The sequence below is a fragment of the Mastomys coucha genome, unplaced genomic scaffold (assembly GCF_008632895.1).
Source record: "Mastomys coucha isolate ucsf_1 unplaced genomic scaffold, UCSF_Mcou_1 pScaffold15, whole genome shotgun sequence".
Classification (NCBI taxonomy): domain Eukaryota; kingdom Metazoa; phylum Chordata; class Mammalia; order Rodentia; family Muridae; genus Mastomys; species Mastomys coucha.
In genome coordinates, this window is record NW_022196897.1 from 13,553,390 (window position 1) to 13,569,358 (window position 15,969).

General features: G+C 44.9%; 1 protein-coding gene across 6 annotated transcripts in view; it reads right to left on the bottom strand.

Annotated features, from left to right (window-relative positions):
• The window catches only part of Camsap1 (calmodulin regulated spectrin associated protein 1), a 63,444-nt gene that overhangs the window by 6,025 nt on the left and 41,450 nt on the right, over positions 1-15,969 (bottom strand). For 4 of the 6 annotated variants that reach the window (XM_031369381.1, XM_031369387.1, XM_031369383.1 and 1 more), the window contains 11 exons: positions 15,253-15,392; positions 15,066-15,162; positions 14,535-14,712; positions 11,341-11,432; positions 10,804-10,888; positions 7,905-10,272; positions 6,281-6,417; positions 5,599-5,807; positions 5,236-5,338; positions 4,038-4,153; positions 3,417-3,535 (listed from right to left, as the gene is read on the bottom strand). In XM_031369381.1, the coding sequence (XP_031225241.1) occupies positions 3,417-3,535; positions 4,038-4,153; positions 5,236-5,338; positions 5,599-5,807; positions 6,281-6,417; positions 7,905-10,272; positions 10,804-10,888; positions 11,341-11,432; positions 14,535-14,712; positions 15,066-15,162; positions 15,253-15,392 (3,644 nt within the window). The remainder of the gene's footprint in view (positions 1-3,416; positions 3,536-4,037; positions 4,154-5,235; positions 5,339-5,598; positions 5,808-6,280; positions 6,418-7,904; positions 10,273-10,803; positions 10,889-11,340; positions 11,433-14,534; positions 14,713-15,065; positions 15,163-15,252; positions 15,393-15,969) is intronic. The other 2 variants (XM_031369382.1, XM_031369386.1) reach the window with 1 other exon arrangement.

A 15,969-nucleotide genomic window follows, 5' to 3' on the forward strand; every position in this document is an offset into this window, starting at 1 on the left:
TTAGCACTGCTGCTCATGGTTCCTTGCCTGTGTCACTGTGAGGCACTCTTTACAGCCACACTGCACAGACTCTTACTCCCATGGGCTTTTACTTTTTCTCTTCTTCTTCTCTCTCTCCCTAATTACATTTTTAGTTATTTGTGCTGGAGAACAAACACGTTGCAGTCAGAGGACAACTTGCAGGAGCCAATTCTCTCTGCTCTGTGGGTCCTGGGGATCAAACTCAGGCTGTCAGGTGTAGTGGCAATTACCCCTGGCTCATTCTTTTTAATTTTTTTTTCTTTTTCTTTTTCTTTTAAGGCTCATTCTTTTTAATCATCACCTTCCATAGCTCTAACAATCTCCAAAATTTGTGAAGCCTAATACTATTCCAATTTTATTACCCACACTGATTTTTTTTCTTTTTGAAGTTTATCTAATACTTTACCTTACCCACCCTACCTGTCTCCCACCACCAACCTTCTCAACTAAGATCTGAGTACCTCATACTATCCTTAGTTGTTTATCTTCCTGCAGTTATTGAAGTGAAAGGGGCTACTGTTGTTAGCTAATACATATGCAGTGATAATAACTTAGCACAATTAACATATTCAGGGAATAATATAGAGTTTACACCAAGTACCCTGAGCTACTAAATGGACAAACTATTTTCTGAACTGCATGCTCAACACTACCACATCCCATTGAATACTGCATATTACTTCAAATGAAAGAATACAGTTGACTTGAAAAAAAAAAAAAAACAAGCAATAAGACAACACCAGATTCATCAGTCGCAATATATAATACACACACACACACACACACACACACACACACACACACACACACGCACGCACGCACGCACACACGCACGCACGCACACACGCTCGCAAATGGGGGCTGGAGAGAAAGTTCAGCAGTTAAAAGTACTTCCTGCTCTTCCAGAGGATGGGAGTTCAACTTCTGGCATCTACACGGTGGCTCACAACCATCAGTAACTCCAGTTCTAGAGGATCCAACACCTTCTTCTGGTCAACTTGGGCACTGTGTGTGCACATGGTGCCCAGACATACAAACAGGCAAAATAAAACATATAAAATAAAAATAACCATTTTTAAAAGAAATAAAACAAAACAAAAAAACAAGACAACATAACTCCACCAAAACTAATCAATCCTATAGCAAAGGCATCTAATGAGAGTTAAATGAAATCCCAGAACTCAAAATAACAAAACCTATGGGTTACATGTAGAGAAGAATCTCATTCCAAAGGCATACAAGACATTTCCGAAGAGTACAACAGAAAGTTTCCCAGAGCTAAGGAAAACAGACTTAAATACACGCACAGGAAGCATTTAGAACAACAAAGGCAGACCAGAAAAGAACCTCTTTCACTATGTTATAATTAAATATGAATACACAGGACAAAGGCTACTACTGGAAGCAACAAGAATGAAACCCTGTAATCCAGCCCTCTAGGGGATGTACAGCTGTTAAGTGTGAAGCTCAGAAGCCCAGGGCACCTGGTATAAACTCTGTATTATTCTCCAAGTGTGAGGTCAATTATTAGACCAACTACCAACTGCTGGATAACATCACTGTGCAAAGAACAGCACATCACTCAACTGAAATGTTAACTGAATGAACAACTGATTCAAGGGGAAAAGAGGTGGTCCAAATACTACCAGGTCAACAAAATAGTAAAAATCTACATACAACTTTCAATAAAAATGCTTTAATAATTTATAATTGTATTAACTATCTCAATTCCCCAATCAGAAGGCAGACTAATAACAGACCTCACCACAAAAACCTGACCTGACCCTGATGATCAGATACAAAGATCTCTCAACAAATCACCTGCAAACTAAATTCAAAAACACATCAGAAAGATCATTCACCACGATCAAGATGGCTTTATTCTAGCAATGAAGGAATGGCTCAATACACAAAATCAATACATGTTTTAATTTATATACATGTATGTAATATACATATGTGTATTATACATACATATATTTTAAATAAATCTAAAAAAAAATGATAATAAAGAACCCCTGGGCGGTTGTGGTGCACGCCTTTAATCCCAGCACTTGGGAGGCAGAGGCAGGTGGATTTCTGAGTTCGAGGCCAGCCTGGTCTACAGAGTGAGTTCCAGGACAGCCAGGGCTACACAGAGAAACCCTGTCTCGAAAATACAAAAAAAAAAAAAAAAAAAAAAAAAAAAAAAAAAAAAAAAAAAAAAGTCAAGGAGGCCAAAGGCCCCCAAACATAAGAGTACTGTCATTGTCCTTGGCTGCCTGCTCTCACTCGATGGTAAGACCCTACTTACTGCTGGAAGAGCAGCATATTATGCTGGCTCCAGTCGTCCCTGGGCCATTGCACACTGCTCACAAATACCTACACTCTTAAGCTTTCACTGTGCAGATGTGGCTCTATCTCCTAGCACTCATACTGAAGTTCCCAACTGTGAAGACCATGTCAAACCCTAACTTTGACCCTCATTTTCTAACTGCCTCTAGATTCTTGAACTTGGAAAGGCTACTAACATCCTCTCTCTCTCTCTCTCTCTCTCTCTCTCTCTCTCTCTCTCTCTCTCTCTCTCTCTCTCTCTCTCTCTCTCTCTCTCTCCTCATACTACAGTCCAAGCTAGTCTCAATAATAACAGGAATCCTCCTGCCTCAGTCTCTTAAATGCTGAGATTATAGGCTCAGCCTCACAGACAGTCTCAAGGAAGTGACAATTGACACAGGAAAGACGAGCAGTTTTCCACCTGACCCAACTTTTCATTCTCGGTCACTCAGGTGCCCAAAGTGCCTCCAAGGCCCACCCTTCTAACTCCTGCCTCCAGCCATGGACACTCACTAGCAGAACAGCAGGTCACCTGCCTCTTTTCTTTCTCAAGTGCACTGCCATTTAAAAATATCTAATCTACTCTGGGGACAGAGTGGGTTGCTGGGTGGCAGGGTACTTGTCTACTATGCATGCATGAGGCTCTGGGTTTCACTGCCAACACCAGAAAACAAAAACAAATCACATCTATATCCACAGTCTCCCCACAGGAATGTGGCCCTCCATGGACAGCATGCCATACCTACCACAAACAGAGGTATCTCCTTCCCCGGCTGAAGAAGACACTTCTTATCGTCTATGTCTAGCTTGGTTCCAATGAAACCATTAATTAAATTAATAATCCACCTTTCTGACAAAATCCTGTTTTTCTATAGGGGTTCCCCACAACCCTACAAGAACTCTGTGTTCACGCTTCAGGACACACACCCCTCTACTTGGTAATTAAGAGAAAAAGACTCCACGGCTATTCAGTAACACAGTAGCTTAAAATAACAAGAGAGGACATACCTCTGCACCAACAGCAAAGGATAACAGAATTTATTTTTATTCTATGTTTAACCACCATAAAATTTGACACTTGCCTCCAATATTGAATTCTTGTGAGGTTCATTCACTTTTCCAGCCAGACAGCAGTGGGAGATGGCATTATGAATAATTGGTTTGTTTGATTTACTACTGGGCTCCTTAAAGAGTTTAGGACCTAAGAAAACCAGATCAAAAATTACAAAATTATTAAAATAGGCCACAAACACACACAAAAGAGCAATACTTTTCTCAGAAGCAAAATACAATTATGCATTTCTGAAAACAGACCATAAAGACTTCTTCAAATCTACTCAAAAGAATTAAAAAAAAAAAAAAAACAGATTAAATTAATTGTTGCTACTTTCTGACTTGAGTCTCTTTACTATACAATTACAAACCAAGAAACCGGAAAGTGCCGGTTTTATCTCTGCTCTCAAAATAGCAGGGAGTTAGCATTATATTGCCCATGGGACAAATGTGAGGTAAAATCAGGGTCTCTACTGTGTTCCTGCTGTGGACAGCCAGCACTTAGAGATAGCTCTGACACTGAGTAAATACTGAATTTAAAAAGCCAAACCAAAACAAAACAAAACATTTTAGGCCAAAATAAAGATGTATTTTAAAGAGTGCTATACCCAAGTGCCTCTGTGGACAACATACCCTAAAGATGTTGTTACCTGTGTACTCAGCCACAGAGGCCAAAGAGGAAGCTGCTGATGCAGTCTCCCAGTCTCGGTCTGTGCTCCGACTAGGGTTGCGGCTCAGGATAGGTAAGGCTTCCAGTGATTCAACTCTGCAGGCAGAAAAAGACAAAGTGCTCAAGCTACATTTCTCCCTACTTCTCCATGACAACCCGTACAATCAGGGCAAGATGCATGCCCACTGCTGCAACAGGACCTTCATGTAAAGGTAGAGGACTTGGTGAGCTTTTATTAACCACTGCCAGAGGATGTCACCATGAGTGCAGGGAGTGACTGATGCTGGCTCAGGTATAGAGGACCAAGTACTAACAGCCACCAAACAAGGGATGAGACATAGAGAAGGAGGCGCTGAAATGGGGCTAGTCTAAAAACTTATGCCTCAGTAACTCTCTGGTTCCTGGCAGGTCTGGGCTGTATATGCAGGGATGCTGGATCATGAACAGTAAATACCAAGACCGAAGCCGGAGAAAATTGTGTAGAAGGTGGCCTAACAGGGATAGAGTAGAATCTAGCTAGACAACTTCCAAAACAAAATAAAAGAAGCACCATTCAAGGATGCCTAGGAGTCGTCCAAAGTCCAAGAGACAAAAACCTTCAAGGAGGAATGGAAGCTCCTCTCCACAGACAGCAACCACATGATACCATTCAAATGAAGACCCAGCTACAAGAAGTCAACACCATGTAGGAGTTCCCAGCTAAAGCTACAGTAAAAATTCATTGATGCCAGGACAGGTACCCACAGCACCTGTAAAATTACTTTGTAACACAAAGATGGGGTTTTAACAGCTGGTAGAAAATGAAAAATACTACTTTAAATGACCTAATAGCCCAAAAGCATTGGTCCCTGCCTGACCCATAGCCCAAGACATTCACACTTAATGCTGTGCCAGATGACAGTTTAACAAGTACGATGTAATAAGATACACACTGAAGTATGCGGGTAAGGGGCTAAGTGTCACCCACTTACTCCTATGCAACAAGAAGTGCACACTTGACAGGGAGGTTAAGGGAAAAGAATGAAGGACGATGTCACAAAAGCCACTGAGCCCTGGTAGGGGTAGGCTGTCTTTTCTCCTAAACACTGTGGGTCTAGTTATAAAATGTCTCTCGACCTGGAAAGTCCTCCTTCTCCGTACAAGTGCACTAAGATCCCTTGTAGCTTTAGCCTCCTTACCGGTGAGAAGGTGTGCCTCCCGAATGGACACTCTCAGGCTCTGTTGTTGCCGCAGATGCCAAGGATAGGCTGGAGCCCGAGTGAGTTTGGCTCAAGTTATCTGCTGTAGGAACAAGAAATCGGCAAGCTGTGAATAAGTTTATCAGGCCAATCCCTGCCATCCTAGAGCACTGTTACGGAGCTTCCCTCTACAAACCCCAACAATTCTCTGCCCAAATCCTGACTGCCCCTTGCCATCTGGGAGCATCACATTTGGTCTCAATTCCTTAAGCCTGTCTAAAGGGGTGAGCCCCATCTCCTGCCCACCTCTCCCTGTGAGATAAAGCAGCAAGCACGGTACAGTGCTGGGTCAGGGGCGCTTACGGGTGGAAGAGCACTTGGTGCCAGAGTCGCTGCAAGACTCTTCCCGGTGAACTGACTTTGGCCGAGTCTTTTTAGGCTTTGATTTAGGTTTGCCAAGTCCTTGCTCCTCCAAGGCCTGCTGCTGCTTCCTCCGCAAGTATTCCTGTTTAATGAGCTCTCGCCTTGCCTTCTCCTCCTCCTTCCGTAGTCGATCCTCTTCAGCCTTACGCCTAAGAACAAAATGCATTCACGAGACTGGGTCAGAGGTTCTTTTCCTAAAGACAAACATACCAGATCTACCTCCTGCAACCCACTCTCTAAGATCTCTGTGATTCTCTCTGTCGATTCCTGGAACTGTGGGAGTTTAAGGGGCAGGTTGGGACTGAATCACCTGGTAGACTCTCTGGAGCACAGACAATTTCCTACACTGCATGCTGGCAGCCTCGTCATTAAAATGGGGAGTGACCGCACAGGGCTGACGTGAAAGTAAAGGATCACCCAAAGGAAGCGCCTGGCATGAGAGCCACACAGATGCGTACTGTCATGGCTAGTGAATGCCAAGGTCCAACAGCAGGAATGAGGAGGGAATGAAGAGCTGTGACATGCTAGCCCCTGTGATGTGCCAGCCTGGCCCTGTCTACCATCTACATCTAGGCTGCCCAACTGGGCACGGACAGATGGAGGCTGCTGAGGAAGACCTTACCGGGCTTCATCTCGCTTGAGCTCCACTTCTGCCTCTAGCTGCTGCTTGCGTGCACGAGCCTCTTCAGCCTTGCGCTGCTGTTTCAGAAGGAAGGCTGCCCGCTTCTTAGCAAGCTCATCTTCTGCCTTCTGTTCATCCTACAAAGCCCATTACTTCACAATCAGTGACAGTGCAAGGAACTCCTTAAACTATCCAACCTAGGCTTACCCTGACCAAGTATGGACCTTAACATACACTTAGAAAATCTGACTTCAGCAGGGCGGTGGTGGCACACGCCTTTAATCCCAGCACTTGGAAAGCAGAGGCAGGTGGATTTCTGAGTTCGAAGCCAGCCTGGTCTACAGAGTGAGTAACAGGACAGCCAAATCTACACAGAGAAACTCTGTCTTGGAAAAAAAAAAAAAAAAGAAAGAAAGAAAATGTGACTTCTCTGGAAGAGGGAGTAAGACAGAGGCTATGGAGTTAGCCCTGGATATCCGAGAACTCTTTGCAGACCAACCTGGCCACCAGGTTTGGAGATATGTCTGCCTCGGCTTGCCAAAGGTATGCACCACCATGCCCAGTTCTGATTCTTTTTCATTAATAAGCGTATCATATGCACATGCCCTGTGACACAAATGGAAAAAAAAGTCTACGCCACCAAAATAGCCTGTTAGATGACCTTCACATGCCCTGCACCAAATTCAGTTTCCCTACAAAGCCACACATTTCTCCACACCTCAGCTAACACCATGTGACTGCAATCATACCATACAAAGTATAACTGGGAAAGAGGATGTGGCTCAGCAGAGAAAATATCTGCCAGGTAAGCATAAGGACCTGAGTTCAGATCCCCAGAATCGACAAAAAGCTAGGTAGGAAACACAGCCTTGTGTAACCCCAGTATATGAAAAGTAGAGACAGGGAATCTGTGGAACAAACTTGCTTGCCGCGATAACTGAAATGGTAAACTCCGGGTTCTACAGGACACCTTGCTTCCTATAGAAGGTGATCTATGGCCACATCACCCTGAACCCATCCACTCTTGTCTAATACATAAGGTGAAGAGCAATAAAGTAAGGCACCCATTATCAGTCTCAGGCTTACACACACACACACACACACACACACACACACACACACACACTACAAATGTCAATAAATCTTATAGGGTTGAGACTGTACCATGTGGTCAGGAGAAAACAGATATAATCAAGAAGAAAAGAAACCCTAGAGGCCATACTTCTTATCATCTCTGAGAAAGAAGTGCAGGGCAGAGAAACAAAGACATTTCAAAGCTTCTCTGCTGCCAGGTTTCCATATCAGGGCTTGGTAAATTGAAGCATACAGGCCATTATCTGGCTTGGATGTCTTTGTACAGCATTAGAGTTCTGAACACTTTTTACATTTTTCAATGACCAAAAAATCATCCAAAAATATGAGTCATGAAAATTATCAGGTTCTAGGATGTACTGCCTGTGACTACATCTGGTTGGGTACATCCTCAGAATGGAGGCTTCTGTAGCCCACAAAGTCAGACATGTTTCTTCTCTGGCTTTTTATGGAACCTGCTTAGAACAGAAGTTCATGAGAAATCCTTACAACTAAGGCAATATGACTACACTTCAACACACTTCCAACTTACCTTGAAGAAGAAACCAACCCCAGGCTTCTGGTCACTATCTCCACCAAGCTCCACCGAGCTCTCATGGCCAACCACCTCTCCATCCTCATCAGGGGCCTTCAGGTCAGAGAGGTCCACTTCAATGAGGCTGGCCTTGCTCCTCAGTGGCTCTTCCATCGGAGTGTGTTCTTTGCCTATGATGACAGAGGAGCTCAGCCCTGCCTCTTTTACACTTGTATCTAGACCCTCTTTAAAGTTCATCTGTTCTGATACAACATTTGCATCTTTGCAAGAGGACAGAACAAATGTCCGATGGTTACTCTCATCATGGAGCCTATAACTGTCAAAGAGACACTTCTCAGGGAGTTCCCCACCTGGGTCAGAGGGTGACCGTGGATGGGTGCTTGGGGGTAAAGATCTCGAATGTGGAAGTGTCTCCACACTGGGTGTTGGGGTTTTGCTCCGAGAACAACCCTGCTGCCTGTCTTTTGGAACCTTCAGTTCAGCTGGCCTTCCTGAGCGGGAATTCCGTCCCTGGCCAAGCCGTGGGGGTTTGCGGTGGCCAGGTACACCAGTTGGAGAGAGTGGCTCAACAAAGTGAACTGGGGCCTTTACTTTTTGGTCCTGGCAGTTATTTTTAGTGCCTGGTGTTGGCACTGTGGGGGACTTCATGAGAAGCTGCTCTTGCTGCTGGGAGATCTTCAGTATAGCCTGCTGCAGTGTACTGATGGTCTCATTAAGCTTCTCAATGGACAGGTCACACTCATTTACATCTACCTCACTAACACTGTCCTCTAGGAGAGCAGCAGAAATCACTCTGTGCTTCTCTCCATCATGCAGAGTAGCTGCATCCCTGGGTTTATGTAGATGGACAAGTGCCACATCCTGAGAGTCACTGGGATCTCTCTGCTCTTCTTTGACAAGGAACCCTTCAGTTTTACAAGTGCTATCATCCAAGTCCTCCCCATTGTGCTGCATGAATTCCTTCGTGAAGTGTTCGGGTCTCAGTGGCTGTGGGGCACCATCAGCCTTCCCTTTCTTTACCACATGCAGAAAGGCTGCCTTGCCTAGCTTCAGACGCTGCCGTGCAGACAGCGCCTCCATCTTTTTCTTCTGGGCTTCAATCGCTCTGCGCTTTTCTTCCAGCTGCATGTGTAGCTGCACCAGCTCAGAAGCCAACAAGCTGGCAGGGTCCTTACTGTGCCTGCCTGGGCTCTGCTCCCTCTTCTGGCGCCATGTTGTCAGAGGGGCTGGGCAGCTTTCGGATGCATCAGGGGTGGTCTTCTGGGAGCTGCTGGTGCTGGACTTGGTCTCACAGCTGTTGAGCCGCTGGAGCTTCCTTTCAGCAAAACTGGTCATCTTTACACTTCCACTTGCCATGGACATGCTGCTGAGCTGAGAAGTTGTGCTCAGACAAGGGCTTGAGCGGCCACTGGCATCATCCTTGTCTTCGTGTTCCTTCACTTTCATATCCTCCTGCAGTTTGGCTGACTCTTCCTCACCAGCATATCTGGGGATAACCACAGGATGGTCCTCACCAATAAAATCCTGCTCTGTATCCTCTACGTCCACCACATCAGAGTCCGAGTCTTGCCTCAAGATGGTCCAGGGTTCTGAGTCGTGGGAGCTAGGACTCTGTGAACCAACGTACCACCTCCCCTCATCTTCCTCAGCCCTGCCTACATGGAGAAAGAAACCATCAGCAGCCTGCCCCTGAGGTAATGGATCAAATCTACCCAAGGCCAGAGGCTGTGCTTCCCCTGGAGCTTCTGCTGACTGTGGGCCTACCTCTGCGAGATCAATGCTCGCAGCAAATTCTGAACAAGGAATTGGGGTGAAAGTTCTGTTCAGATCACGACTGCCATGATTACCAGTCACTTTTTTCCGTACTATAGGCTGGGAGCCCTCACTAGGCCTCTTGGCCATGATGGTCCTTGGCCTCCCTTCTCCACGCTCATCTTCTTTAGTGATAATCTGCTTCTCTTTGGCTGGCCGGAGTACTGCTGGCATCAGGGGCTCTAAGTAAAAACTGTCAGGCTTAGTCTCCAAAGTGTCTGCCTGTCTCTGGGGAGACCTGATACTTGCTACCAGGCCTGGGGGCTGAGGTGAGGTCCTGGGAATCTCTGGAGAATGAGGAGACACATCTGTCCTGATGATGGCTACAAGCTCCTCCTCATCATCCTCAATGTTGACATTGCTCAGGAGGCTTTTCCCATTGGGCTTTCCAGCTGAAGGATGGGGTTGGTTCTGTGGGGTCAGGTGGATAATGTTAGATGCCAAGCTATCTTTGCTGATAGAGCGGGCTAAGCTGACACTGTCACCAGAACTGGGATCCACATCACAACTTGCAGCATGATGGAGAGCAAATGATGTTGGCTGTGACACAGGCCTGAAATAAGAAGAGAAATCAACTCACTGTTCAGCAGCCTGAAGGAGAAGAGCTCAAAATATGGAAAAAAAAAAGAGTACCAGGCTTACATGAAGTAGCCTTATATAAACGCTCTAGGACAAAAGAGCTGCAGAGGCAACTTGTAGTGAATGACTCAAAAGCACATTGCCTCAGCACTCCTTTATACACCCTTTAAAGTAACCAAGGCCTCGATGACCCTTCATTATCTATATTTAGCACACTACAAATGACAGTTCAGATATTTTTTAAACCTTGAATAAAAATCACCACAGGAACCATGAAAAACAAAAGCACCTATAGCATAGGTGGCACTGCTGCTGTTTCATACCTCTCGGACAGCAGCCAGACCCTTACGGCCCCTCTATGGCTGTATACATCATACAGTCACTATGCTAGTGCATGCTGGCATTGCTGTGGTATCACTAGCTGCCAGCTCCCTGGAACACATCTGGAGAACTACTTACTGCTTAGTTTAACGCGCACCCGAACAGAAACAGTTCAGTTACTTGCCTGTTTTTTTTATCTGGCCATGCTACTGCTGCACCTCGTGGCTGACCATCAGCCCGAGTTAAAGAATTTGATCTGTGTCGCTGATCTGTAGTTTAGAAGAAACATTCAGTGTTAAGTAACCAACTCTGTACCATTTGAAGTTCTTTCAGTGTAATAGCCATTTTTCTGGGTAATAATAATCCTAACTCAGCCCACTATTACACCACTCAGGAAAATGGGTGCCCACAACAGTATAACTTCCAGTAGCTCCAATACATGAAGAGCAGTGTTACAGCACAGTAACCAGTGCAGAATGTCTGGGACACCTGCCACTCTGTGCATGCAGCACAGAACTTACCAGAGTTGAAATGACACTTATATCACAAGACCATAAATTCTGAGCTGTATCAATACAAATTAAAATTTATCCCGCTATTCATAACTAAAATGGGTACATTAGAATAAGGTCATTTAATTTTGAGGAATATTATTTTACTAACCATGAAAAGAAAAAGTTAAAAAAAAAAAAAAAAAAAGGGAAAAGAATCATGCTCTCACCGGGGATTTCCTCTGCCTGTGACACTTTTTGCTGTTTCTGTCTCAGTGGCAACAAAGGATGGGACGGACTGAATGTGGATGCTCCTTTCCCACTAAATAAAAATAATTCAGAAAAAAAATAATGAGTTTAATCAAACTTCAAGTTCAAAAGCAAAGGCGAAGGATAGCAAGATGGCTCAGGAGAGCACACTGGCTGGCAGACCTGACAGCCTAGGCCCACGTGCTGGGGGAGAGGGCTTACTCCTGCAAGTTGTCTTCTGACTTCCATAGGCACTGTGGCACATGTGTAACCATAAATACACACACACACACACACACACACACACACACACACACACACACACACAGAATCAATAAGTGTAAAAGTAATAAAGCAAAAGCATATAACTGAAAGAGACTATTAAAAACTTGTACCAAAGGACAGGCAGTGGTGGCTCATGCCTTTAGTCCCAGCACTTGGGAGGCAGAGGCAGGTGGATTTCTGAGTTTGAGGCCAGCCTGGTCTACAGAGTTCCAGGACAGCCAGGACTACACAGAGAAACTCTGTCTGGAAAAAAAAAAAAACTTGTACCAAGTTGAGAGCAGTCAGCATCAGCAGGTTTCTCTGGGTAAAGTCTTTCCATAAAACTAAACCAAAAGAAAACCAATAAAATTTTGAATTTGAGATAAAAATCCCCAAATTGGAACTGAGGAGATAGCTCAGTTGGTAAAGGGTTTGCTATGCAAATATAAGGTGGACCTAAGTTGCCAGCACCCAGATTAAAAGGCCAGGCAGAGCAATACATATATATTTGTAGTCACTACATTGGCAAAGATTGCTGACTAGCTAGTCTAGCCAAATCACTGAGCTCTGGGCTCAATGAGAGACCTTATTTATCTCAAAATATAAGGTGGACTGTGATCAAGGAAGACATCCAACCTCTGGCCCCCACACACAGGGGGCATACATGTGTACAAACACACCAACACTCACAAATCCCAAAGCTTCAAACACAAATCATACAACTTCTGGTTGTAGTGTATGACACAAAGTCCCAAGTGACTACCACAAAGGAGACCAACTGGGTAAGAATATATGGGCATGATATATATGTATGAAAATGTCACACTCACAAACCAAGCAGTAGTGGCTCACACCATTAATCCTGGCACTTGGGAGGCAGAGGCAGATGGATCTCTGAGTTCAAGGCCAGCCTGGTCTACATAGCAAGTTCTAGGCCATCTGAGGCTATTTAGTAATACCCTGTCTCAAAAACACAAAAATAAAAAAACTTAAAAGACCACAAAGATGGTACCACTCTATCAAACTGACTGAAACTGCTGAATGTAACCTGAGCATGGACAAGCAGGGCACTCCCACAAAGCTGGGAGACAACACTCACATATTAGAGGACAGTATGGAAACAGCTACAAAAATCTACAATTATTCACACCTTTTTGCCTCTTTGAATATAGGGCTCAAGGCTCTGGCCATAAGGACAACCACTTTACATGAGACCAGGCAGACATGGTTCAATGCAGCTGCATTAGCCTGACACCCAACCATGGGGGCTGGCACTAGCTTCCCATCAGGAAGAGCACACTCACAGTACAGGGCAGCTATTTTGCTATTTTACTTTGGGGAAGAATTTGACCAACAGACAGTAATAAAGTCTGGCCAGGAATCACAAAGGCATTCAACCCTGGGCTATAGCTATTAAAGTTCACCCCAAAGGAATAAAGACAGGAGGCAGTCCTTCAAGGGAAGAGGAGACACTAGGAAGAGAGGGAGATAAAAGGGGAGAAGCTGCACAGAGGGGTAGAAGGGAATCCAGGAGTCCAGCAGAAGGCAGGAAAAGAGAAAGTCTATATAACCTACAGCCACCCACAGCACAAAGGACCAGAGAACTCAAACAGAATAGAATCAGAATATGCAGCAGTGCCAAGCTATTCAAGCTATTCAAGGGAAGAGTTTGGTGAATGAGAAAATCTTCACAGCCACTGTTAGGTAGAAAAGGTCACCGAGCCAGTCAGTGCACATGTGATGCCAATGCTGCTTCAACCAAGTTCCAAGAGCTAGAGGGAGGGGAAGGGAGATATAACACAGAGCACATTCACGCACCCTCTCCCCTGCCCACTCCCATCCCCCCACAGCATGTACTGGATCTGACCATAAAGAACCAGCACAAGGACTGGATGTAAGGACTGCCAGCAAGAATGCCCAGGTACCCACATAAGGCACATGTGGCTGTATAGCTCTGCCCTTGTGATGCTGTCATCCTCAGCCAGCATCTGTACCCATGGGCTCTGAGCCACACACAGCTTTCCCTTCTGCTCCAAGGATCGGATCCTGTCAGTGGATCTCAGCCCTTAAACACTCACAGTGCCACCTGACTTGCTTTTTGGGTCCCTGAACATCTCCTCCTGGCCCAACCTCTAGCATCTTTAGTTTCAACATGAGAAAGCTGAGGTCCTTTCCAACATGTGTCTAACTAGCCACTCAGCTGCATGTGCTATTCAAAAATCACTTCTGAGTATCGTTTTAACCTTAAATCTCAACTCAACCTCCACATTCTAAAACTATGTTTCTGTTTTAAAATATTCTCTCAGGTGGAACATACACAGGCCTCCTCCCACACAGGAGGCTCAAGCTCTCTCCCAGGAGAGCTCTTTCATCTCACCCTCAGCCCACTGACATGGTTGTATAAATCAGTTCTCAAAACCCACTCTCCAGCAGCTCCATTTACTGTGTCACCAGCCACTGCTCACTGAGGCCAATGAAGCAGCACTGCTTACAGGTGAGCAGCCTTCATTCCTCACGGCTATCAGACTACATTCACAGCCAGTCTGACTGTTCCTTCAGCCTCCTCCTCATTAGATCATCTGTGAAACTGTAACTCACTGTGAAGAGACAACGGAGAAATCTCTTTTCTGTTCTACAATTTAATGTGTTTAAACTGTATTAATTAATTGAATTACATAAATACTCTTCTTTAAGAATGCAACTTTTTAATTGCAACTAAGACTTACAGACTCTGGGCCTCTGAGACTAAGTGCCCTGGGAAGAGGCAGGAGGACAGACAGCGAGCAACAGGAGCTAGTCGGGTACTCTCTGCATTACTTACTTACGAGAGAGTTTCCATTTCTCAGGCTATCATATAAAAGGAAAGAGGGTGGTAAACTTGACATGAAAGCAGAATGAGCGACAGACTTACAGACATTCAGGTTCTTCTGAGTGGAGGTGGTACCGATGACTGCCTTCAGTGAGAGGCTGGGTGGGTGGTGGCAGGTCAGCAGGGCTCATGGCAGCAGGGCTACCCAGGAAGCTGCGCTTGGTTGCATTGGAGATTGGGACAGGAGGTCGGCTGCTCTTCTGCTGTAGCACTGTTTTAGCTACAGAAATAGCAATTTTATATAAATGTCTATTATTTATAATTATAATGTCAGCAAAAAAACAGAGGGCCTATAGCTTTTAGAACCATGAAAACTATTCAACACTTACTTGAAACCAAACTTCTCAAAATTGGTTTAACAGGTGAGGCTCTAGACTGACTTATAAACACAACATTTAAAAACAACACAGACTGTCTGTCTGTTTTCCAACAGACAGACAGAAAAGGCAAGCCTGGACTTCAGGTCTGCCGAAGCACTGACCCACAGACCACCTTGGTTTTCACAGACAGATAGGCTGACTCAACCCTTTGAGCTCTAAAGAAAATGGCTATGACCATTCAGTTGTTACTCACCATCCTTCAGTTCTTGAATATCTCGGGGCTGAACAAAATCTGGTTTGACGTTCTCAAACCACCAGAAGAGCTCAGCGATAAAAACCATAACGTTCGGCTAAAACAAAACAAAACACAGCAACCCAGGCCCAGTAAGTACCTGCTCAAAGGCAGCTGGCTTTATGTGTGTGTCTGATGGTAGGCTTACCTTCAGCACTAGGGGAGCATACAGCATATCCTCCAGGGTGAGATAGAAACACTTGTTCAGATGCTCGTTGGAAAACTCCCTCAGAAGTCGGATGTTATACAGGCTGTCAGCCATCGATGGCACCTCCTTCAGGCAGATATCTAGTACATACAGACAGGCAGACTGTTATGGCATGCATATTGTACTCACAAGGGTGTATGTGTAGATACACAGTTCTGAACTGAAACTCTATGTGAAAGGGTTGGTGATAAAGGAAGCAAGGTTAAGAGATTTTTAAAAGACAGTAAGTTTCATAGGTGACACTAAAAGGAGAAAGAAAACATGGAAAGTCTCCAGACTCTGCATTTACAACATAGATCATATGAGAGTTCAAGACTGGAGTCCTAAAGTAAACAGCGGGGCTACAACTAGAGTTTAGTGGTGGAGCGCTTGTCTAACATGTACAAGGCATGAGAGCAGGCAAAGAGAAGCAAAATGAACTGTGGAATCACCTTTTAGAAATATCTGTGTTCTGGGTCCACATGGCAGCTCAATGATGAAGGCCTAGCCCTGCAAGCTCAACAACCTAAGTTCAATCCCCAGGTCTCACATAAAGGTAGGAAAATAGCTAAGTGATGGGGTGCACACCTTTAATCCCAAGGGGAAAAGGCAGGCAAATCTCTGAGGAATTCCAGGCCAGCCTAGTCTATGAGCCAGTTCCAGGACAGTCAGGTATAA